Genomic DNA, 26,124 nt, shown 5'->3' on the forward strand with positions numbered 1-26,124 from the left:
CGCTCCGTTCGGTTTCAGTGCTGTAATGGAACATTTTAGTGACTTGCATTAAACTGTAGCTAGTATGTGTTGATGGGAGGTCCATAAAAAGTGTAAAATTCTTAGGAAATGGAGTCTGAACTGTTTCTTGAGCTTAAAATGTTTTCTGTTCCTGTTCAGGCTATTTCTCTAATGTAAGAAAATACCAGGGATTTTTCAATAAAATATTATTTCTGCTTATTAGTATCTACTGTGCTTCTTGGAGACTGTAAACAGCCTGATGATTCCTTAGTTATTTTTTTTTTCCTGTTTTCTTTCCCCAATTTCATCCTCCATAGCAGTAGTCGTGTAAAACTGCTATGTCAATATAATATAATATAATATATTTTTGATCTGTTTCATTGTTAGCTTCTGAACATTTCCATACAGCCACTATATCAGCTGGATAGTAGTAAGAACAAATTCTCCTTTCTCCATTGTATATAATAATGGAAAGATAGTTTCAGGCAGGAAGCAAACTGGGAAAAATCTTACTGGTTTGTAAAGTGAACACAATCAGTACCACCATAAATTTTCCAAATTTATGCATTTCCACAGTTTCTCAAATGTTCAGGTTTTTTGGAACAGGTAGGTCTATATGAGGTCAGGACACTGGTCCTACTATAGCCTATATCTGATTGTATCAGAGAAGAAATACCAAATCAGACATAAATATAATTTTAACATCCAGTCATTTAAGCTGATTTATGCCTGAAAATGTAGGGGCTTAATTCAAATAATGCCAGATATGCTTATTACATTTCTATGTTATTAATTCATATTATAAATTCTTCTCTGGGATTTATTTTCTTTAATGTGAAAAAAAAATTCCTCTGTGAATTTTGAATTTGCCACCCTCAAATTCATTCTGTTTATCAGGCTCATGTAAGAAAAAGATGACAATTACAAGTTCTCAGTCTCCTTTGTTGTGGGTGTGGGGTTTTTTATACTGTATGCTCCTTTGAGGTATTCTCTAATACAAATAAGTTGTTAATTTTCAGTTTCTTTGGTAATTATTTTCTTTTTTTTAAAAAAAAAAATCTCCTAATGAGGAATAAATGACTGAAAAGGAATCCAGACATTCCTGTGCTAAACAAACATGTTGCACAATGTTTTCTATAATTTGATCAAACTCCATTGAAGAGATAACTGGGGTTAGGGTTCTTTGTTGCTCTTTTCCTGTTAAGATAGATTTACTAGAATTGGGATGTATAATATTTCAGGTGAAGGCAGGCCACTGACTTACATAATTTCATTTTAATATATTATGTATCTATCCCCTTTGTTTAATTTTTCTCATTTCTTCCTTGTCTTTTCTCATTACTGGTATACACTGAGGTCACCTTTTAGCTGGCCACGGTGCTGCTAAACTGTTTTTTCCTGACTTGATGCTGCTGTTTGAGACCGCAGTGAGGCAGATGAGAAGTTCTCCCCCATGTGCATTACTCTCTATTTATCAGCATTACATTTTATCCCGTTCTATGCTGCTATTATGACTTGATCTGGTTAAGCCTGTCAGTCTCCTGCACCCCTAAATGCTGCATTTACCTGGAGGTGTGATGGAGTGCCATCATTCAGCGTCTCTCCTGGGTCACTGCTGAAGCTGTAAAACCAGGCTGCTTTTTAAGACAGAATACGTAGAAATTACTGATGCCTGTGAGAAGTGGTCTGTGGTTACTTTATGCCTTGATTACTTCTTTTCCTTTCTCCTGCAGGATTTTAATTAAAGCTTTTGGCACTTCAACAAAAACATCAGCTTGTCTTTCCAAGCTCCTGTATATCACTGTATTTGAGGAGAATGAGTAGACTCGTGAGACTTGGTTGTTTTTTCAGTGAACACACCGTTTAGACAGTATATTAATATTATTGCTTTTCCTTTTGCTCTGAACGGAGCCTCTCCTTTACCTGTGTGTACTCCATCCATTTAACAGCAGAGCTGCTGTCTTTATCCCTGCAAAGCAATTCCTCTCTTCATCCCAACTAACCAATTTCCTGCATTGCATGAGAAGTTGATTAGCTTAAATTTTTTTTGTTCCTGTTTTATTCTTTCTTTTTCTTGTTACGCTTTTTCTTAACCCTTTTTTTTGAGCTTATCGGGCATTGGGAAAGGTCAGATAAATGTCCCCAGGAAAATGATGAGAGGCTGGAGTTAAAACGGGAGGATGGGTTTGTGCTCAGCTTTCAAAATCATTTATAAGGCTACTTAATTAGTCTTTATTTATCAAGTTCTCTTCAGGAAGAAACGTGGACACAAACCTTTTCTTCAGGGGTAGGGGGAGAAGTAACATTAAGACATTTCAACTGGTATGAACAAACTAGCTTGCAAAGTTGGGACATCTATAGATTCATAGTTGTCTAATGTCATATAATGCCTGTAGGAAGTTCTGGTTTTATCAGTAAGTGGAAAATCTTTTGAAATTATGAACTTGACTATTTTTGTTAAACAAATTTGATATCCTACGTCCTCTCTGCAAGCAGAACATCGAAGTGTAACTTCAGGCAGCACGTGTATCTAGGACGGCCAAGGAATGTCCCTCATGTTTGCTGTGGGAAGCATGGCACTGGGGGCTGTCACTCATCTCTGGTGGCAGGGGTGCAGAGGGCTTAAGGATGCTGGTTTTGTCAAAGAGAAAACATTTGTGTAAAAAAAAAAAACCAACCCCAAAATTGATCACTATCACACTAAGGTTTGTTAGGCTTTCATAGAGATGTCATCAAAGTCCTGTAGTTAAATTATACACCACCAATGTCATTAGTGATGGACATGTTCAGTTCCTCCTGTTCAGTTTTAGCAGAAACAATGAACATCAGTGACATATTCTGTATGAAAACTCCATGTTCATAAAAATCAGGTAAGAGAGTTGCAACTCGCAATACTTCAGCATCATTAACTGCTTGAATCCTGTGATAATGTAATGGTTTCCAATACTGACAAGAGCCCCATGCACTTCTTAACAACGATCACAGTTATTAGTTCCAATGGAAGTTTGGACTCTCTTTTATAACTTAATTTTTCTCAGAATTTTTCCTCAATTTTCTAAAGCATATTTTCACTTTAATATTGTTTTCTCAGACAAAAAAAATTTATTATGCATCAGAAGTAGCAGGAAGATTGTAAAAAATAAAATCTAGTAGCTCAATTGAAGTGTGTTTCAAACCTATTAGTTATTTTGATAAAATTTAAAAGCTGAACCCCCCTTGCAATTGAATATTTTTGAAAGCAAAATATGACACTGATGGCATGTCTGAAGCTGCCCATTGAGCACATCACTTGCTCCAGGTAGCTACTAGTGGCAAGCAACTTGTGTGTGGTTTTTTTATCCAATAAGCACCAAGTTTAAAGTTATGAGATACTGTTTTTAGTGCAGTTTTATTAAAAAATATAGTATTTATGAAAGCAGTAGCAATGTAACGCAGTAGACATACTGCAAAGAAATACAATTTAAGAAGGATGTGCCACATCTTCCTAAAAAAGCTTGTGTTAAGAATTGAATAAATATTAGCAAATTTTTGCTTGAGATATTAATAATAATTATTAGTCACATGGATATTTCTGTTTTATAGAATACCATAGTTTTCTAAAGCATAATTCCATGTCTTACCAGGCACTTTTTGACAGATGGAGAATTTGTCTTTAGGGGTGCTTGACGTGCCTTGTGTCACTTTATGATGTGTCTCTTAGGGAATTCCTTTCCTGCTTTTAGTTAGTTGTCACCTTCATCAGCTGGTACTATAAATACTTGGTACTAGTTGGGTTTTTTTTACACTCTTTTGAATTCTTTTCCTTCTGTGTTACACTTAAAACCGAAAATATGAGGGTTTATTTTGCAACTTGTGCTCTACATCACTCTGATGATGTTTCCTACACCAATCATTTCACCATTTTTTAAGTTTCCTGAGAGTCTTTTTCTGAATTTTGTCACTTAGTGGTCTTCTAAGTCAATACTAACCTCCCGTAGTTGGTCTTTCTCACACGTTGCTAACAGCAGTAGAAATTGAATTGTTCTTTGTCATCAGTTAGCCTTTCTTAATAGGTGTAGACATGATGTAAAACAAAGGACTAATAAAGAAACAAGCCCCTAAAAAGCAGAAAGTGGTGTTTTTTTATGAATTAGTAGAAGGCCATTTTATACAGATTGTACTTTATAGTAATACGACATTAATCCTGCTATAAAAATCCGTGTTTGAGCACAATGCAATCTGAGATGTCTCTGGTTGAAAGAGATTTTGAGAAAAGCTGACTCTCTTGCCCTACAGAGCATCATCCATTGGGACATTCATAGCAAAGAGCTTTGCCTGATCACCTTGATTAATATTTGCATGGCTAATGGGGTGAAACTGGAAGGGTGCAAACTTAGACTAGTTTGCAGAACATCAGAAAAAATGTTGTAGTAGCAATATCTGCCTAGAAGAGCCTTCAAAGCTGAACAATGACACCAAAAATTTCCATCGTGTTTTGTTTTTAGTGCAGAGCAGAAACCTCCCGAACTTCTCAGATGCTTACAGAAATAATCAACTTCTGAACTCCATGACAAATGTGGTTTGTGTATAAATTTAACTGTGAAAACGTTTGAGTGGCTTCAAAATTAGAGGGATGGCAAGCACATTGGACACAGTAAAACATCACTTGGAATAATTAGCATAGTGGGTACACAGCCAACAATGTGTTCCTCAACCCAACAGATGTGAAGAAATACCTTAAGGAGAGGAAAAAATCAAAACAGATAACAGAAGTGGTGTGAAAAACTTACCATATTAATCATATTAAACATGGATTTTGAGCATGCTTGTGTAGCCGTGTATTTTTGTGTAACGAGGTCACCAAGGAGCCGTGGAGGATTTGCTGTTGGAGGACTGAGAAAGGAGCTGGAGGTGGGCTTCAGCTTGGCCCTGGCCGTGGGTGCTCAGGCTGGTCAGGGTGCCACAGCGCTACCTAACTGTGGGTTGTGTTCTCGCTCAGTTCTGAACATTTTACTTGAGTTTCTAACTCAACTATGATAGTACTCATTTCAGTCTGGAAGTTTCTTTGGGTGGCGGGTAGCACTGAGACACTCGCCGAGGTGAGAGCTCACCGCTGGTGACGGCAGTGCCGCAGGCGTGTGACCTTGCGTGTTGAATGTGCCTTTATGAAGATTTATAAATCCTCTCTTTTCAGACTCCTGCTGAACAGGCCAAAGCAAGATTACAGCTGGTTCTCGAGGCAGCTGGTAAGTGTTGCTATTATAAGTAAAATTATATTCTTCAAAAATGCATTTAACTTTTCTAGTATCAGAAAAATGAAACCTATCAAGATAGGAGTTTTATCCTTTTCTGTTTGGCAAATGCTAAGTCCCTTTCTCTGTAGCTCACTTCAGTTTCTGGTTGAGATGAAACTGATGTGCATCATCATTGGCACTTAGTAAATCCCTTTAAGGAGATAAAAATAAGTAACTTTTGTTTGCTGTTGGGAACCAGCACTCCGACTCCATCCGTTTGTCCTCTTGCTGCTGCTGCTACTGAGACTTTATTCTGTTCTTCCAAAAATTTGGTTTTGTTTATTGTTTAGCACTGAACTGAATTAGTCCATGTGTACATGTATATTTATTTGTTTGACGTGGTAGCAGAAATATGTAGCAAGCTTTCCAAAAGGCTCAGATCAAGGGGCTGATCTACATATTAGTTCTCTACAGAGAAACATTCCTATTAGTCTAGCACTAGTAAGAAGGAAGGCAAGATGTATATCTTGGTAACTATTTTTAATTTTGGAACGTTTAATTTAAATAAAAATTGGAGTAATCCTGTAGTTTCATGCCAGGCTTAAAATTTTAAAGAAATTGTTGTCCTGTTGTACCAAAGACGAGGAGATCGTTCTTTTTATCCTGCCTTTTTTGCAAATGTTATTTTGAAGTCCACGTTAAAGCTCAAGGATGTAGATGTTCCCAAATGGACGGGAATCTTATGCTCTAGTAGGATTGTAGTAATAATAATAAATTTATAAATGAATAATGACCCTTTTATATAACATTACAGGATGTTCTTTAGGTACTTGCATTTGTCTTAGATTATTAAAATAGTGATTTAATGCTCTAAAGTGGTAGTCTGTGTTGAGGTTTTAATCCTAATTAATTTCTATGTCTTAATTTTCCCATTCCCAGTTTGTCACGCAAAAAGGAAAGCTTTCAGTATCTCATATGCGTTGTAATAAGTACATATTTGTCTTTAGTTCAGCTTTCATCTCTCATATATGTATTTTAAACTTATAAACAGCAATTTCCAAGAAATGCCATATTTTATTTTTTCCCCTTATGGAAACCTTCTGTTTTAAGGAATACCCATCTTCTCACATTGCTGGTATTTTATTCAAAAATACATCTAGCCTTTTATATTGCATAGGTTCAAATGCATTCATTGTTCTCTGTAACTTTTAATAAATCTTTGAAGCATATAATTATAAAATAGACGTGACAGCACTGACCTAAAAAAGCACAATTTGTGTATACTACTCATCTATCACACCTCATTTTTTAATTTAACACCTGGGAAATGTATGAAAGATACCTATGGGTTGTATATCATCATGACCCGGGTCCCCAAAATTTCCAAAAAAGTATAAAAGGTCTATGACATTCTTAAATTTAAATATTCGCAATTGAAGTCTGAAACTTAGATTGAAACTGCCAGCTGTTCATAAATAACTCGAGAGTTAATCTGTGTGTTCTCTTACCATCCAAAATCCAGAAAGAAGTTCTTTCCTGGCTCTATTTAAGTCTTTGTAATCTCAGGCATTTCTGAGATCATCTCCCCACCTTCTTCCCCCAGTCCTGTATTCAGTCAATTAAACTGAATTTTTATTGAATTGGTGTGTGAGGAGTGTTGGGAATGTTAATAATGTTGTTTCAGTATCTTTTTGGGTGTTTACTCGTTGCAAAATCAGCACTTTTTTCATCTTTAAGTTTAAAAAAATAAGAAAGAAATCCATGTTAGAGCATTACTGAGCAGCTTTTCAAGGAGCTCACAATCAACGGGTTAATTGACGTTGCTGTTGTAGCATGATGCTGTAGGATTTAATTGAATGGAATGTAAATTTAAATCTGTACTTTAGTACCGATGAGCAAAGCTGTTATTTGCAGATGTAGTGCTCGACACAGGACCCATCCCAAACTTGGGAGTTAACTTGTGGAATATCTGGCTGTGCACCTTATAGGAATTGCTCCAATCCCGTGAAGTGGGGAAGAAGGCCGTGCTTTATTCACAATGTATTATCTACATTTCAGTGGTTGTCAATACTCCTCTGTGGTTTGGACAAACATACGTCCTACATTCTGCAATGGCTCAAAATTACCAGCAAGTGTTGGGGAGGCGTTTGGGAAGGTCCCTCAGTTGCTCATCTCCATTGACATGCTGTTATGGTGGCATTTCCATTGTCACTTCCACGCTGTTAATGTCGACCTCCCACCATAATCTAATATTTTCTTATATTGTTTGTATTCAAATATATTTGCTCATTTCATTCTGAAATTTTCCATATCTTACTATATCTTGAAAGAATTAACTTAGAGAAAATTGACTTTTCTTACTTAGCAAATTTTTTGGTTCTTAAGACTGGACATGGCACTTAGTGCCGTGGTCTAGTTGACAGGGTGGTGTCAGGGCAATGGTTGGACTCGATGATCCCAGAGGGCTCTTCCAACCTCATTGATTCTGTGATTAATATACTGGAAATGCCTTTGGATAAGTGTAACACAAATAGAGCAAATGGTACCTAACTGTGTGAGGGCACAAATGTTAACGTGCCTAAACCAAAGCTAGTTTGTCTATAAAATACCAGAACTTTTTGTCAGAGCAGTCTGACTTTAAATTCGAGCTGTGATGGATTTTGAAGTTTGCTTACGGCCTTTCCCCGCAGTACGTTTATCTACTACTTGAGTTTATAATCTGCTATTCGCCATAGCCTCATGATATTTAAAATTTAATTTCTTTCCTTTAGTATCTAAATGTCCTTTTTGTTTAGCCCCATCAAATGGTCTAAATTCTGATGTATCCTTTGTCAGTGCTGCTACTGTAGATTAAAGCATTGTATTGAAAAAGGGAAGAGAGGCTGGGATGTTTGTTGTGTACACGTGGAAAAATTGGCTGTGTGTGCTTTTGGACAGAAGAAATTGCCTGTAAGTAATGATACAACTTTGCAACAAGTCCTTGCTGAGATGGACAAGTTAATTTTTATCATATTTGTTAGGGTTGTCTTCTCAATCTGAAGATGTTTGTGTGTATCCTTTTTTTTTTGCTTCACATCAACCTATTGACATGGAAATGATGGGCTTTATCCCTGTGGCTTTTTAAGCAAGAGAAAGTAAGTGGTTTATTGAAGTACACTAATAATATTATGGATTTACAGAATATAGGGTTTGAAACTGCTTTCAGCATGTCAGCTTTTCCAAGTCCTGTTCTAATACAATGGCCATAGTTTAAAAAAGTTAATTATACGTTATTGTGTTCTCTTCACCGCTTGCTTCATCACCAGAGGTGCTTGGTTTTAAGGAAGGTGGGTCCCATGGCCAACTGACCAGCCTCAGCAGGAATTGTAGATCTTTAGTATCTCGGGAAAATCTGCTTTTAGAATCTAACCTAGATATAAATTTAGGAAATTACAGCTAATTTCTCTGAAAGCCAAAAGGTGTAGCAAATAGTAAACCAGACTCTCTTTAATTGGATTTATTTTTTTTTTGCTGGTGCATTTTGAGGATGGGAATTGTGACTTCTGGTCTCTTGCTGTGGGAGAGCTGGTGAAATAAAAAATATTCACCTGTACTTGTGAGGGGAGGAGGGGAAGATGGCCATTTTTTATATTCAGGTAATAAATTGCTGTCAGGAAGTTTTGTTTCCAAGTCCTTTGTTCGTGCTGACTTTACTATGGACTTTGTTAAATTATTTTTTTTCTTTGTTGGTGTAGATTAAGGTCAGTATCTTTGTTCACAATAAACAGGGTAATACTTGGGGATACTGAAGCACTCTCCTTTAATTGTTCAGGCAACCGATTTTTGGTTTATAAAAACTGTCATTCAGTAGAAGCTGTTGGTCTCAGCTATAAATTTATATTTGCATGACTTTTTATTTCCTTACTCTTCTTAATATTGAGATACAAGAAAGCCTTTTTAGCATCCTCTAACAATGTCACAGCAACTTGCCATGTTTGAGCAGATGTTAAGCACGCAATAGTTGAATGTTAATTTTGAGAGGGTGGCATGTTTAAGCCTATCTGAAGTATGTTGCATGTGGGCCTTCCAGACTTAGCGACAATGCTTTGTCTCTTGGGAGAATTTTAAAGCTAAACCCTCTTTCTTTTTGTCACTCTATATGGACTCTCTCAAGTCAGTATAAAGCAGATCATCCCTAGGCTAAAGCTCTTCAGCTTTTGTTATTGGGCTCTGTAGACCTGTAATTAGGCCTCCTGGCAGGCCTTGCAGGCCGGTTAATGGTCATATGGAGTTTCTGTGAGGCAGACTGGCTTTGTGTAAATCCTTCGTAGGGATACGTTTATGGGTCACTTCCTACCAGGACCGGGCTTTGTGCCGCTGCCCCACGGGCTGACAGGGAGCGGGTTCCCTTGACCATCGACAGCTCAGTTTGCGGCGCACAATCTACCCGGCTAATCCCCAGTGTAAACAGAGGATTTAGCTGAGCTTCTGTCACTTACAGTTGCCAAACCACTTGGGTGTCTGTGATTTCTTTCCCAGACTTCATTACCGAGAGACGGAGAAGCACAGAAGATTGGAGCTGGAGTTTTGTGTTAAACGTTGGCCTGCTCGTATCGCTAATTTTAAGGAAAAAGTTTGCCCTGGGTCGAATCCTGCCTTGCTAAACCCCATCAGCTTAACACAAACCCTCAAAACTTTTAAAGCCGGTTAATTTGTGACTTAAATTATTGTGTGGCACCCGTGTTTACTCAGAAAGATTAAAATGTGGATGAATGTTCCAAAGTGTACAAGTATTGATATGAAATAGCATGGGGACATTTCAAGCTATCAATCTGGCTGCCTTTACCAAGTAGTCTGAAAGTTTTTCTCTGGCAATAAGTGGAAATTTCTTGCTCTCCATGTGAAGACGATGACAAAAGGCAATTGATCTGGATTTTCAAAGGTCTAGAGTTGAAATAAGTGACTGATCTATTTTTGGAATCTGCATTTCAATCTATCGCTGAAAGAGCGACCAAGAATAGAGCATTTTTGTGCAAAGAATTCTTGACAGAGTTTATTTAAAGGGAACTTCAGAACTGAGACACTAATGTGATATTAGCAATATGCAGCAAAAATTGATGAATACAAATCATAAGCATTTAACATTTATCAGATCTGTTTGGCAGCAATGCTGGATATTGGATATTTAACTCATTACCTTTGAATTATACTATCAGATTACTCCCTTTAATTTTGTACCGTGCATCTTTATTACATTTTACACATTCCTTAAAGAGAAAATAATTGAATGTAGCAAGTCCTTTGGCCTTAGCTGTTGTAAAAATGCAAGTGTTTTATAATACTTACTGCACTTTTTAAAATCTACCCATTATAACACACGATATTGGGGAGAAAAATCCTAATTTACGCTCAGTGCTTGCTAAATAAATAGTCAAATATTCTCTACTTTCTGGTATCAACATGGCTCATAACAGATGTGGCTGAAAGGACCACATACGTCGACTGTATGATTTTAGTCTGGTGGAACTAATAGGATCACTTGCTACTTCATAGACTCTTGCTTTTCTTTTACTTTAATAAAAACTGTTTAGTTAAATCGGATGGCCTCTGTTTTGCTCTTTTCTAGCCATGCAAAGTAGTAAGGCAGGCAGGTGGCAACAAGTATGAAAAATTTCCTTTTGTTGGTGCTTATTTTTAAATGCCAAATGAACAAAATGTTTATGGATTTCTCATTTTGATCATGGTTTTCTTACTTTAGGTTTTGCTATTTGTGTTCTTTCCACTGCAAACTTGCTGGCCTTAGTTTGAATTTCTAATTATGCAATTTTAGAAGGATGGATAACATATGTTGGTATATACGCACAAAGGATGAAATAATACATAAAATATTTTACCTGTTTCATGGAAATTTAAAAATAGCTTTCTGGGGAAAGCATTTTTTAAAAATTATAAGGATTTTAACTTATTACAAGCTTAAAAGTTGCTGAATATTGAAAAATAGATTAATATAGTTACTATGTGGGTATGCTCAGTTTGATTTAATACAAAACTCTTATTTCTATCTGTTTCAAACAGTTGTTTTGAGTAGTGTCTATTGACACTTCGGATAATTGAATTTTAGTTCTATTTATATAAAAATATCAGTTCTGTGAGTACAGATGCCTTACTGAAGTACCTTTTGTCTATATGACAAATACTGATGTAGGCATTAAGACTTTTTTTTTTTAAAGGTGTTTTGTGCAGCATTTCTTGACCCCCGAGCTCAGGAGAATTTGAATGAGTAAGAATCTGTTCCTGATGAAAACCACCACCAAAGAAGTGAGACCTGGGTACGTGTGTGTGGGCACAGGCGAGCGCGACGTCTGAGCTCCCCTCCTGAAGCAGCAGCTCCTGGGGGCCGGGCGGCGATGCAAAATAGCGTGTAGTCATTATTGAAGATTAAATTTGTATCATGCTCTTGTACTGAGGACAAGCTGTCAAAACTTTAAAAACAAAGAAAAAAAAAAAGTGGGTTAAAAGAAATTTTAGGTTGGACTTCATGAAGTTCACTTTGTGAGGTTGTCCTGAGGAGGCCAGAAATTTTTTCATGTTTTCAGAAGTAAATCTGAGGAGAAAATGTCATTCCCATTGCTGCTGTGGTTTCACAGAATCAATCAGGTTGGAAGAGACCTCTGGGATCATCAAGTCCAAGTATTGCTTGTAGCTCCAAGAAATTGTTGTTTATGATTTGTCTTCTTTAATGCCTTTGTCGTTTCAATGCTCTTTCCGTGTTATCTCTTCACTTTATGGCTGAGGTTGGGTCAGGAGTAGAAGGTTTTGCTGTTTTGCCTCTGTATTGTTCACGTGAGCAAGTGATACAGAAAACTTGAGAATGAGACTGAGAACTTGAGAGGGAAATGAAGAAGAAGGTGGGTGGAGGAAAGAGAAAACAATTGTTCTGAAAATGTACATGTGAGACATTGCTACCACAATACACCCTCGATAATAGTTTGGGGTTTTTTTTCAAATACTGAGATAATTATTTATTTGCACATGTTAGCATTAAGAATTGGCTGGTACAGGGATGGGCAGCTACAGGCATTGGTGTAGAGTTTGGCACTGATCAGGATTTGGGCTGGCGGTAGTGACTAACAGTTGGGTTAAATGTGGTTTGTACTAAACAGAGAGGTTATTCGTTGTTGGTTAATATAGGAAATAACTCAATGCGTGGAACAGTAGTGTTGTGTGTTTGGGAACTGCAAAAAAGTAGTGCCAGGAGACAGATCCTTCCCATCTGCAGCCTAATTGACACGCAAACATACAAGGTGATCGCCCCTTTTGGCATACTGATTAGGATGTGAATAGATAACAACCAGGTTTCTTAGGCTGCTACTTTTATGACAACTCTTGACTGACTGAGTAACAACAGAGTATTGCTTCTATCCGGCTCTGTCTGACTTGGGTGATGTTTTCTCCCACTGCTCTGAAAGAGAGACCGAACATGCTGTTTATTGGTACCCCAAGTACCAAAGCTGAATTACATTCTTTGGCCTAATGTCTTATTTTGTCTGTCTTCCCAAATGTCTGATTTCTGTCTGCTGCCACCTGACGTGCTGAATGCCTCGTCTTTCTTGAGTTGTGGAATAAAAGGTTCTGTACCTTTCCACAGCTCTTTTCTGGACCTCAGGACTCGGTGAGCTTAACCTTTTCATAAAGGTTAAGCTTTAGGACACAGCCTCAAGCTTGGCCAGGGGAGGTTCAGGTTGGACATTAGGAAGCATTTCTTCTCAGAAGGGGTCATTAGCCATTGGAAGGGGCTGCCCAGGGAGGTGGTGGAGTCACCATCTCTGGAGGGGTTTAAGAAAAGACTGGACATGGCACTTAGTGCCCTGGTCTAGTTGCCATGGTGGTGTCAGGGCAATGGTTGGACTCGATGAGCCCAGAGGGCTCTTCAAACCTGGGTGATTCTGTGATAAGGATCTGAACATTTATTCTTCCATCTCTGATCCTGTCCCCATACTCTACAGATTAGTTCACAACTCTTGACTGGTGAAGTGCCTGATTTTTTTTCTTGTTTTCGCCTGCTCAGTTCTGCTCAGGCAGTATCGCTGTGGCAGATGCACATCCTCTGTCTAGAGTGATTTCTCTAGTTTTCATAGTATATCCTTCTGCTGTAGGCACATACTTGAAGATGGAAGGTTTTATTCTGTTCTTGAAAACTAGCTAATTTAGGAAACGCATCTAATTGTGGAGTCAGTGAACCCAGTTTCTAGGTCAACTGCTGATTCCTACTCGGCAGATTTCTGTGTCAAAAGCCATTTGGTTGACGACGTCGGCAGAAAGAGCACTTTCGAACAAACTCTGAGCGATAGAATTAAATTATTTTTAAAAAAATCAAGAAAATGTATGTTGGAATAAATATATTTTTATATTGTGTCTTATGAGAATTGCAGGTATTTTAAGACTGAATTTCAGAAAAATGCAGAAAGTATTTGGACTCACCTGGACAGTCTACACCAGTGAACTTCAAAGCCATGCACAAGTGCTTATATAGCTGGACTTTAAATACATTTCTTCGTACATTACGTGCACCTAATTTGTTGGCAAAGCTACATAATCTCATTAGAGTGCTAAAAAAACCCAATACTTTCTGGATGCAAAGCAACAACTACATAAAAAAGAGTCATTACTCCAAGTAATTATTTTTTAAACATATTAATGGTCATGTCCTTACAGAGTATGTGATTTTTGAAGTGCAGCTGTTTTGTGTCACTGGTGAGCAAAGTAAACACTTGATTAATCAATAATTACTTGGACAATTAAATCAACTTAATTTTCATGATTGTTGAAAAAAAATGGAATTTTAATTAAACAAATTTGGGTAGAGAATAAAATGGATTTGAAACAAAATCATTGGCTTTTGCAATTTATAATACCATTGTATTGGTGTCTAAAAGCCATTCTTTGATGAACCTCTTTTAGGTTCTTGCAAGAGATTAAAAAAGAAATTCTTTGAGTCATTTTTGTAGATTGTATATTTTTTTTCTAGTTTAAGTACAGTAGTTGCTAATGTAGGGATGCCATAATGTAAAACAGAGCCAATAAGCAGACTTTACAGTAACTTTATTTGTTAATGAACATTTATTGCCTTTAGAAATAATTCTAAAGCTTTTAGAATTTCTATTTTTTTTGTTAGATTTTTATCTGAGACTTTTTTTGTGCTACCGAGAAACAAAAGTATCTCAGGCTTACATTGTAACTAATGGGTTTTCAGTAATATTGTAGCATATGGTATACATGATTTTGATGCAAATATGTGTGCTAATTATGTGCAGATGAATCTTTCAGTCCTGCTATTGATCTTAAGTCAAAGACAATTTTTCAGTTAGTTTAAGTTTTATATCAATTCATATTTAGCCCAGTAATTTAATTACACACTGTTTTGGCTGCAGAAACCATATGTGGTTGTGCGGCTAGTTTCTGTTTAAGCGTGCCTTTTGGGAGATGTTATGTCTTAATATTGCTAGCAAAATATTTATTTCCAATATTTTACCCGATCTGTTGTGCCATCTTCTCTGCGTAGGTGCCTGCTTTGGGCTGTGGTCATTAAAGCATTAGCCAGAGTGGTGCCCCCAAGATATGTTATGACAATATACCTGGTAAATCTTTGGATATTTACCACCCTTCAGTTTAGATTTTCTGCAAGTGAAACTGGGGAGTGTTTGGCTGGATTTTATAGCATGAATGCCCAGAAAAGGGCTTTAAAGCGCTCCATCTGCTCATCAGCGCTGGCTCGGGCTGGTGGGCATGAATTGCGGGTTTAAATGTTGAGGGCCTGTCTGCTAATTTCCAGATGTGAAGTGTGCCAGAATCCCTCGCTCAGCTGCTGAAGGCAGAAATAAGGGGAAAAGAAATGAAATGTCCTTGCTCTCCTCCTTACGCTTCGGCCACAACGCACCTTGAATACTGGGCCCCGCACTTCAAGAAAGATGTTGAGGTGTTGGAGCAAGTCCAGAGGAGGGCGACCAAGCTGGTGAAGGGTCTGGAGGGTCTGACCTACGAGGAACGGCTGAGGGAGCTGGGGGTGTTTAGCCTGGAGAAGAGGAGGCTCAGAGGTGACCTTAGTGCAGTCTACAACTACCTGAAGGGAGGTTGTAGTGGAGTGGGAGTTGGCCTTTTCTCCCAGTCAACCAGCGCTAGGACAAGAGGACACAGCCTCAAGCTTCACCAGGGGAGGTTCAGGTTGGCCATTAGGAAGCATTTCTTCTCAGCAAGGGTCATTAGCCATTGGAAGGGGCTGCCCAGGGAGGTGGTGGAGTCACCATCTCTGGAGGGGTTTAAGAAAAGCCTGGACATGGCACTTAGTGCCCTGGTCTAGTTGCCATGGTGGTGTCAGGGCAATGGTTGGACTCGATGATCCCAGAGGGCTCTTCCAACCTGGTTGATACTGGGATTCTGTGACGGTGCATCATGCAAGTTTTCAAGTGTAGAGGTAATGATAGGAGGCCTTGCTCATCCTCCAGATGGTGGGCATTGCCAAGGCACCTATAACGTAATAAATAAACACTCTCTATCTATTAATGGATTTTAGATCTCGGTGCCCTTTTGAGGTGGAGCAACAGTTTCAAGGAGTATCAATGACTTGCCGATGGTCACAGGTAGTCTGTGATGGAGCAGGAATATGCCCATGTCCCAGAACTTGGTCCCACACATGACCATGTCATCCTCATTTCCTCCTTAGCTCCAGGCTGAGATTAGATGTTGTAATTAGTAATTAGTGCCCTGTCTGCTGTTATTTTTCAACTGGAAGAGAACTTCAGGGTTGTCCAGAAATACGTGTTGCTATGTGTGAAGCAAACATACCTGAACTGCAGATATAGAATAAATTATCATTATAGTATTTAAGTATATAGTCATAGAAAAAGCCATTTTTGTGCTTTTCATGCTCATCCTTTCAGGAAAACCTGAGATGCAAGCATGTTGCTCTGAATTCAGAAGTATGGTCATCCAGCACCCGAAGATCCGGTTTCGTGCCTACATGATCTTGTAAATCTTATATATTAATTTTTTTCACTTGAACCAAGAATAGTATTTAATGTGGGTAATAAAATTCTTGTTTTACAGTTATTGAAAGAATATTTATCACAACTTTATTAAATATGGAGAACTAAGTGTGCCATTTTCTCCAAGAGGTTTTGTTTGCTCATGTTTTCTTTGTTGACCCAAATGAATGAAATTAGAACAAACAATCTCTGAGTCATTTGTAATCAAGAGCTGATTAATGGAGTTTGGTTTCATAGCCATTATTCATTCAAGAACACCTGATATCTTTCCCATAAACAAATTGTGTTTGTCCAAATTAAGAAATTAAATGAAGCATTTGATGAGTTTATGATTGACCCTTCTAACTCCGAGCCCATTAGTCAATGTCGTTATCATACAAAACTCTTTGACTAATGTGCTGTCTGCAGCAGCATGTGGATTTATTATGATTTCTGATTAATGCATGCTGCAAGCCAAACGACGAGATTGTAATAATTTTTTGATTCTCATTTTAGCGGTCGCTGAAGATTTTCATCGGTGATGAAATGCATTTGTGTCCCATTAGATTTAGAGATGATTATGAGGTGCCAGATGAATAAATCTTAAAATATAGTAGTGCATGTTTTGCAAAGACTTTTTTTTTTTTCCCCGGTGGTGCAGTTGTGTTGGGCTTTTTGGAAGGATGACCACCTAGCATTTAATGGGAACTTTTGTGGGACTCAAGAGGAATTCTCATCCTTATGAGCCTACCAGTAAGAATTTCTATAAGAATAGGCATTATTATTTTTCTTTTGTATTGTTCATGCATCTTTGTTTTATGAAACTTTAATATCTGTATTTTTAAAAAATGTACTGGGGACGTGTTTGGTTACTTTGGTTATTTTGAAAGGATTTTATATGACTATTTTCTGCCTATAAGAATGCTCTTGAAAAGCAGATTTTAAGATAAACTTCTATAATAATAAGATGGCTTTATCTTTTACAATGCTAGAAATACTATTATTTTGAGAGGTTTTTTCATTTTTAGCTATCTAAGAAGATTTTTTTTTTCATTTGCCCTTTAAAATGTAATTAATTATGTGCTCTATACAAAAGGGTGGAACAAGTATTCCCTTATTTTCTTGGAAAACTAATATCTTCAGCAGTCCATGCTTTCTCAGTATTTTGAGGAAAAAAAAAGTGACATTATGAAAATGCAGTCTTTGGAGACAACGTTTTTTTCTGTTCTCACCAAGACAATTTCTTTCTGAGATGTAAAAACCATACATGTTGTATGTCTATTTCAAATGGTAATGCTCTTTCTGGATCCTTTGGATATTTGCAGTACAACCAGGAACTTTATCTGATGTTTCATGTCTTTGTTCCTAGGCCACCATTCCCTATTGCTTTATTTGGGGGGAGGAAGGCAGATTAATTCACAGCTGACCCTACTTGTGTTCATTGGATGCTGCTACCTGTAGATATCAGAACTTATTTATGGTTTTGATATTAAATGGAAAAGCATGCCTATGTACTTGGAGAAAAATATAAAAATGGGTCAGAAGTGTGGAGACAAGGATAGAAAAGGACATAAAAGATTTTTTTTGCATAAGACATGTCTCTCTTTTCAGACAAGTGGCATTGCTTCCATACGTGCCAAATTAGGCTGTAATATGCCTAATTGTACCACACTGATAATAGGAGTTAGAACCAGAATAAACTTAGAGCAGGGTGGGAGGGTTGCTGTGTTTTGTCTGTGGTAGGGTATTGCCCATCCTGGCAGTGAAATGCACTTTTACCCTCTAACAGCATCCTAGTTAACTCATTCAAAAGAATTGTTTCAAAGGCTGAATAAAGCTCCAGTCTCTTGGCTACTACAGGTAGTATATTATATGTATTACTCATTTGTCTTTAGATAAAATTGTTTTTTTCCCCTTTGAAAAAAGTACCTGCTAGCTAGAAGCCTTGCATTGTCTACTCTGAGAGCTTCGCGTAATAACAGCTGAAGAGTGCGTTCAGAGAGTTTATTTAAAAAAAACCCCTCCCAAATCTGATGAATAAACTTACACCAACTGCCTAGAGCTATATTTGCCTGTAGTGTTTAAAGCTCCTAATTCCTTGTCTGCTGTTCAGCTGTGTAGGGAGGCCTGAACAAGCACCAGCAATCTTCTTTTGATCCTAAACCAAAGTGTGAAAGGGAGAGAGAGACTGAGATGCGAGTTGAAGCGTTGCCCTGGATGCTTTTTAAGAACAGTTATAACCTCATGATAAAATGGTAGGGCCAGTGTTTATTAGTGACTTGACCAGTGTATGGGCAGATATAAACCGTATGTGCATGTATACACGCACAGAGCTATGTGTGTATTTCTCTGGCCTCCTTTTTTAAAATGAAAAGCTAGACTTTGATTTCACACTCTTCCAAATGCGAATCGATATGCAAGAGCGAGGAAAGTTCATACTGAATTAAATTTGCAGACGATTATTTCAGCCGTGTTGCCACAAGCTTATTAAAGAATTGCACGGTGATACGTGGGAAAGGGCAAAATGGTGTCTTTAATAAAAGGCAAGAGTAATGACAACTTGTGTCCTTTGCCATATCACTTGTATTGATTACCCTAGCAAGAAAAAAAGTGTTTCAAAACACAGCTAACGTGAGCAATCAAATCGTATGCTTTTGTGTCAGATCCTCCCTTGAATTCCCTTCCTAGTGCTCTTCTCTATTGCTACAGTGTAATTTATTATTTAAGATTTCTGGGCAGGTGTCTTTGTCTTAAACCATCATGTATCCCTTTACGTTGTTAAAATACCTCGTGAAACAAGTTAATCAGAGTATTGTCTTAAAGGTTTTGAGCATTTTCTGCTGTTGATCTTAAGCCCTTGGAGAGTCTTCTCTGAAAAATGTTGATGATTTTATAATGCTGAGCCTCTTTGGGCAAGGCGGAATCGTGATTCCGTTGCTGTCAACTCAAGGCCAGAAAACATGAAGGGAAGACTCCGTCATGGGTTTCTCAGTTCTTTTTTAAACGAGGGTTATTCACATTTACATTGTAAAAGAACAAGTACTTGAAACCCTGAACTGGTCCTGGATGAGCTGAGCAGCCGAGTGTGGAGCACCAGAGGAACGGAGCTGTGTTCAGGCCGAGGGTCGTTAACTAGAGTCCGTGGAGATTAAATGAAGTGTCAGTTATGTTGTTGTGTATCTATACAACTGTGAAGCAGAGTGGGAAGGCAGCGATATCTATACTTCACAGAATCACAGAATCAATCAGGTTGGAAGAGATCTCTGGGATCATCGAGTCCAACTTGCTTATGTTCTCAAGGTTTTTAATAGAAAGAACTTGCACTGAAAACTGATAGTAGAACCTATGCCTCGTAGCTTATTTCAGTGAAAATGCAGTGCTATAAATGGCATTCTTAGCAGTGTTTCTATTGATTAGTGTGTCAATATGAAAATATGAAATATGAGCAGTTGCTTTTTGGAAATACACAGCAGAATTTCATCCTGGAAATTGTGTCTGCTCTTCTCACTCTCATTGATGTACCCATCTGCAACGCTGGTTTGGCTCCTGTATATTCCTGACGCTTTGTTTGTGGATGTTCTGGTTTGAAGAGTGGGTAAAACTAAGGAGGGAAAGGAAATAAATTGTGAAAGAGTGAAACAGTCCAAAGCAGCTAAAAGTTCCATTAAAGGGAAGATGTGGAGGGAGGGAAAGGTTAGGGCAACTGCAAGCAGCAGAGTGGGAGAAGGGCAGAGAGGAAGAGCAAGCTTATTTAGAGAACTTTGGTGCTGATCAGGACAAATGGGTGCAAAATTGGAATATGCAGAACAGCAAGAATTGGTGTTCATGCGAGTAGTTTTATATTCTGACCAGTGATTTGTCTTCATGTACGCCTGTTTTTACGTGGTCTAGATCTCAGGCTTTAAGAATTTCACTTGGGTAGAGAACAGTCTGGAAAGGCTTTGAGAGAAATTCCCCTTCCTCGCAGCCTTTGTGCCCAGCCTGGCCCAGCTTGATTAAACCCTACAGAAAGTTCAGCTTTGTTTTTCAGTTCTGAGCTTAAGCCTCCTCAGAGAAGAAATGTGAGGGAATTTAGCTACAGTGGTTTGTGTGTGTCCCCAGAGATCTCTTCTTCATAGGTTAACAGCTTGAGCAAACTCAGGCATTATTTCCTGGGGACATGTTGTATCCCAGGTGCTTTTGCAAATGTGGGGGGCTGGAGAGAAGATCCCCAACATGTTTTACGTAGGCAAAACATCTGTCCTTGTCCCGATCTTCAGAAACAGTTATACGTAGATAATTTGCCTCCTTCCTCAGAGCAAAATAGAGTGAACAAAACCCAGAAAAATCAACTGCCGCACACCCAAACACGTAGAATTTTAGCCCAAACAATCAGTTCAGTGAAGTTGCAATAAACAGGTTCTAATAGTCAAATAATCCTAATAGGATGTCGTGCCGTCATCATCCTACAGTATATTAAGTTGTTCGTCCTGGGCTATATTATAGAAGTGCAATTATTCGTGGTGGGTGGTGGTCAAATTATTTTCCATGAACCATAAATTTAACCAGAATCATGATTTACTCTCTGTGTAGGGGAACCTGCAGTACTTCCATTTTATGAGTCTTCCTTCTTTTCCTGCCTACTCCTCTCAAACTCCTGCCTTTATCAACATCTGTCATGAATGTTTCAAAACTGGTTGTGTAAGATCTGCTGAAGCTGATGGTGTAGCATCCTCTGGTCCTGAAGAAAACTGGAAAATCAGTTGTCTTTTTGTCTGTAGTGGGCACATTAGAAACAAATTTGCTCCTCAACTTATTTTTCTTCAACCCCGTGCTTTCTGGTTGAGGATGGGAAGGTAAAGGCATTGTGGGTATGATACTGCCACTATTATAAGTATTTGAGGAGAGATGACATTGGAACTGGGAAGTTTTTGTGGGGTTTTTCTGCCCCACTTTCTCATTCATTGTTCAGTTTACATGCAGTTTAAGTTTGTTATAATAAGCACCTTTTTTCATAGCTATTGTTGAAGTACAAAATTCATGTTATGTTACTTTATTCAAAAATGAAAATTAAAAATTCAACATATGCATTTTTTAATGTATGCATTAAATGTATGTATTCTATAAACTGCCTGTAGTCATCAACATGCATTTTGAAAACCCTATCATAGACCTTGTTGCAACCTAGACCAGCAATGTGACTCTTCACACGTTCACGTAGAGCAGCAGATTTACCCAAGGTGAGGGCTGGGCCACAGAATTACTACAGAATTACTACAGCTTCTGAGTTATTTGTGGATGAACAGAAGCGCAGAGGAGAGAGATTTTTATTTGCTTCTATTATTGTTCCCTTTGTCAAGTGTTTGTTTGAGATGAATTATAATCCAGCATGGAGGATGCGTTGATGGCACCAGTGAGGGGTCATTAGAGCTTGCTTGGTGGCCCTGGCTGGCTGCACCTCGTCTCTGCCTTTAAGCTGACATCTTATTCGAAGACTCAGCCTAGAAACAGATGATAAAATGCGCTGTGCTCTTCAGCAGATAAATTTACAGTATTCAGCTGTTTGCAGGTGATTATGCAGGGCTGCAACAAAATAAAGCCTAAAGCATCATATTAGCTGGGCCGTTTATATGGGTGCTAATACACTTTGAATAAAACCCTCAATTACTAAGCACTTTTGAGTCCTCACAAGACAGTCCCATGACGTTAATGGTCTCTTTATAACCTTTTTAACTTCTTGTTTCTCTGACAGAGCACTACAATAACAGCAATGGGTTTGCCCTTGGCAAGCAAAAACTCATTTTGCGAGCATAATAAGTATTTACTATTTAGATAGCTGGCAATAAAATTTCTCTGAATGAGATTTTACTGAGAAAATACAAACTGATTAAATTACTTTCTTTAATGGACTGGTGAAGCATGTAATAATAGTTTGTTGAAGCAGCAAGTCTAATGTTTAGCACTTTTCTTTTTTTTTTTCTCCTTTTTTTTCCTTATTTCCTTTTTTTTTTTTTGGTAGGGGGAAATACAAGCCAATTCTTTTTCCAAGTAGAAATTTTCACTGGCAAACTCGCGCCAGCCTTTCCATCCAAGTCACAAGATATTTTTTCATCTTAAAAGTGGATAATAATCTCAAATGTTGACAGCCAGTATTATAGTTGCAAAGAGTTTTGGGACTCCCTAAATATTCTTACAGAGAATTACTATCGTCTGGCACTAGGGTCCATGCAGAAACATGTGGAGTGTGGTGTCAGCTTATATCTTAAAAGCAGGTACTTCTTGGAAAGCCGTGTAGGATGCACTGCATCTCAAACCAGAACATTCTGTAGAATAAAACTAGTTTAAAAGCTGGGTATGTTCCAACAGAACGCTGTTTCCCAGGTGATGTGGAATATTTATGAGATGGAGAGAAAAGTCCTTTTAAGAATGTGTATGAGAAATGTTCAGTTATTTAAAATATTTGGGTTTATTTTATTTCTAAACAAATAATGTCCTATTAGATAAAGTCAGAAAAAGAAACCCCTGTGTACATTAAATAGGTAAGGGCATCCTGATTCGTGTTTTGAACAGTGTTTCTTTTTAAGGCTGTATCAGTGATGGATTCTGCAGCTCCTGAGAGCAGAGATGCTCAGTACCAAGTTTGGAAATCCATAAACGTGGGTGCATAAACTCATCCACAGGTTTCACTGTTTTCATGGCCAGAGAATTCCATGTTCTCGCTGTAATAAAAGGTATTGACATGGGATCCAGAGTATCATGCTCTTATGTTAAATATTTCTGAATATGCATCTTTCCAGGCTGTCAGTGTCTGTGAAACCCCTGGCACTGGCATGCGGGGTTTTTTCTGGCATTTTATAATTCCAGAAAATCTGTATTCTTGGCTTTGGGTAGTACCAGGGATCCTACCTAACGTTATTAGTGTAGCACTGGAAGAGGAAAGAGGATAATATTTCTTTTCCTTTCTAAACATCAGTCACTGTATGAAGCTGCTGTGATGTGCAAACAAATTCATAATCTGCGCTGTATTTGATTTAAAAAAGAAAAAACAAACAACGTTTGCTTTCCCCAGGTCAATAATTCCCTTGAAATGGGTTTTTATGCAGTGTAGCTCATCCAATACTGCACGGGCTTATAAATTGATATCTCACTTTCTTTGGACGTACCAGACTGGATGACTGATGGCTGTATCTATTTGCCAGAAAATTTTAATTATGAAGTAGTTATGAATCGCTGCACTCGCTTTATAAAGTGTTAAAAAAATGATGGCTTTGTTGTTTATTAAACTTGTGAGGGGAGAGGAAGAAAGTGGAAAAGCCTTTGGGTCGGTGTGGGCTGGATCCTGAGCTCAGAGGTTTACTTCGGTCTAAGGTCGCACCTTAGAGCTGGTTTTACTGATGTACGGACAGCACCTTCCCTCACTGGCAGCCCTGCTCCTACAAAGGTTGCTGAATACTATTAATTTTATTAGTTTACCAATCCTGTGGGTGTTTATAGCAGTTTACAATCACAATGTCCTTTGGGAATGAGGCGTTAGCAGAGGAATAGCGGCGCAGGCCTCTCCCTTTGTCCCTGCAGGACACCAGCGTGGAAATAAGCCCAACACGTTCACAGATTAATAAAAAAAAAATTTAAAAAATTAAGTGAAATAACTAGAGTTGTGCAGAACTTCAGCTATTCACTGAAGTCAACGTAACGTGATTTACTTTATCGAAGTGTCAGATTTTGTTGATGACTACAATATCGGCGTATTGAAACACAAAAATCCCCTTAGCGCTGTCACAACACTTGATATTTCCCAAATTTTCAGCTTTTAGGCTGCAAACGTGTGCAACTGCACCTGATGGATTTGACACGTGCGGGCATTACTTTAAATATCTCCCACTTTGAATTTTTCGTTCTTAAAATGAGATTTTTATTTATTTTTTTTTCTTTCCCTTCGGCTTGGGAGCCTGCCTGTCAGGGGCAGGGCTTTTACACGGAGACAGAGTAACAGATTGAAGTGGTTTCAGGGCTGTAATCCCTTGGTAAATTAGCCAGCAGCTCGCCTTTTCATGGCTGTGCTAAACACCAGGTTGGTGCTGTTTGGGCTTTAGCAGGGAGAACCACCTGAGGGAATAGGGACTGAATGAGGAGAGACGCGGCGTGGAGGCAGCATGTGAGAGAAGTAATAATGCTAAATGAGGTTTTAAAGGACAAAGTTGAGGGATTATATAGTCGTTTATGATTTGGTTCGTGTTGTAATTGATGCTGGTAATGGGAAACACCCATATTGCACTGAAACATAAAAAAAAAATTCAAAATACTTATCCTTTTTATTATAATGTCATGAGTATTCTCCTTTTTCTTTATCACGTATATGAAATGTGCATGTGAGAGATTATACTATATGCAGATACTCATTTTTAGAAGTTTTTAGTCACTAGCTGCTGAAAAGAAACTTTTTCCTTTATATCAAGATAAATATTTCCTCATGCTTATACAATAAGTTTGGTTTTATTAAAGTAGGTCTAAAATCAAAACCCAACTTCCCTATTCATGTAAGCTTGCTCTGTATTTTTGTTAGTCTTGGTTAAAAAAACGGATGTGTGCTGCTACGTTTGTTTATTTAGTGGTAACAAAGTAGCGCATGTTACTCTAATGAAGGTAATTATTAAAATTCTGTGTTTGCTGTAGTAAGAAATCAATAGTACTTTTAGGAAGTATAGAGAAAGCTGATGTAAGATTAAAACCATTAAACCTACCTGTTAGCCTCGAAGTCCCTCCCTCAGAGCTTTTAATTTTCTATTTAGAAGCGGGGTTTAGGGATCAATATGAAGATCTGTTGATAATAATATATTTAATTAGAGTAATCAAAAACCATGCTTAGAGCACGACACCTGCCAGGGAGAGCTTCCAAACCGTAGTAAGCAGCATGTGTTAGCGGGGTTTCTTTTGCTTGTCCACGGGCACTAAGCTGGGGAGGGTCCCACATGGGGCAGCTCCTCGGCCCTTGCATTGACTTTGATCCGGTCTGGGGGGCCGTCGGCTCTCCCGTAATGCCGCTGATCAATGATTTCCTTTCAGCACTGATGTAATTAAAGAGCTTTAGTCAGCTTGCACCGCGTTGTCTCGAAATTTATTATTCTGGAGATTTAAGGAAGATCGATGGGGTGCAATGGCCCGATGTTTAGAGCCACGGAGGAGGAGGAGGAGGACCCTGTGAAAGGAGGAGGCATGTGTGAAACGTGGCTCGAGGACACGGACGGCTGCATACCTGGGACCTTGGGCTGACCTATGCGCAGCACATCCTCTTTCAACCAGTAGCCGGTTATTACCCATGTCTATCATGTAGACTCAAAACTAGTGTAGCCTGGGTATTATTGATCTGAGCTTGTTCAAAGGAGTTGAAATCAAGTCAATAGCAATTAAAGCAGTTAAATGTATTTTTCAGAGATAGTTGTTACTCTGGTTGCAACATATGTATGAAATTTTTAAAATAATCTTAGAATGATGTTATCTCGGAAGAAGTCATCATGAAAGCCTGAGAAAAGCTATGATTTTTTAAAATGTGTATAGGTAGGCATAATGTAAAAGAGAAAGGAGGTTGTTGTGGAGTGGGAGTCGGCCTCTTCTCCCAGGCAACCAGCGCTAGGACAAGAGGACACAGCCTCAAGCTTCTCCAGGGGAGGTTCAGGTTGGCCATTAGGAAGCATTTCTTCTCAGCAAGGGTCATTAGCCATTGGAAGGGGCTGCCCAGGGAGGTGGTGGAGTCACCATCTCTGGAGGGGTTTAAGAAAAGCCTGGACATGGCACTTAGTGCCCTGGTCTAGTTGCCATGGTGGTGTCAGGGCAATGGTTGGACTCGATGATCCCAGAGGTCTCTTCCAACCTGATTGAATTCTGTCCTCTTGTCCTATCGCGAGTTGCCTGGGAGAAGAGGATGCTGCACCCCA

At 38.4% G+C, this 26,124-nt stretch overlaps 1 protein-coding gene across 3 annotated transcripts in view; it reads left to right on the plus strand.

Moving 5' to 3' along the window:
* RSRC1 (arginine and serine rich coiled-coil 1) overlaps positions 1-26,124 on the plus strand; it is a 150,344-nt gene that overhangs the window by 83,417 nt on the left and 40,803 nt on the right. For all 3 annotated transcript variants that reach the window (XM_068406657.1, XM_068406655.1, XM_068406656.1), the window contains one exon: positions 5,174-5,225. In XM_068406657.1, coding sequence (XP_068262758.1) covers positions 5,174-5,225 — 52 coding nt within the window. The remainder of the gene's footprint in view (positions 1-5,173; positions 5,226-26,124) is intronic.

This window comes from Nyctibius grandis, chromosome 8 (assembly GCF_013368605.1).
Source record: "Nyctibius grandis isolate bNycGra1 chromosome 8, bNycGra1.pri, whole genome shotgun sequence".
Lineage (NCBI taxonomy): Eukaryota > Metazoa > Chordata > Aves > Nyctibiiformes > Nyctibiidae > Nyctibius > Nyctibius grandis.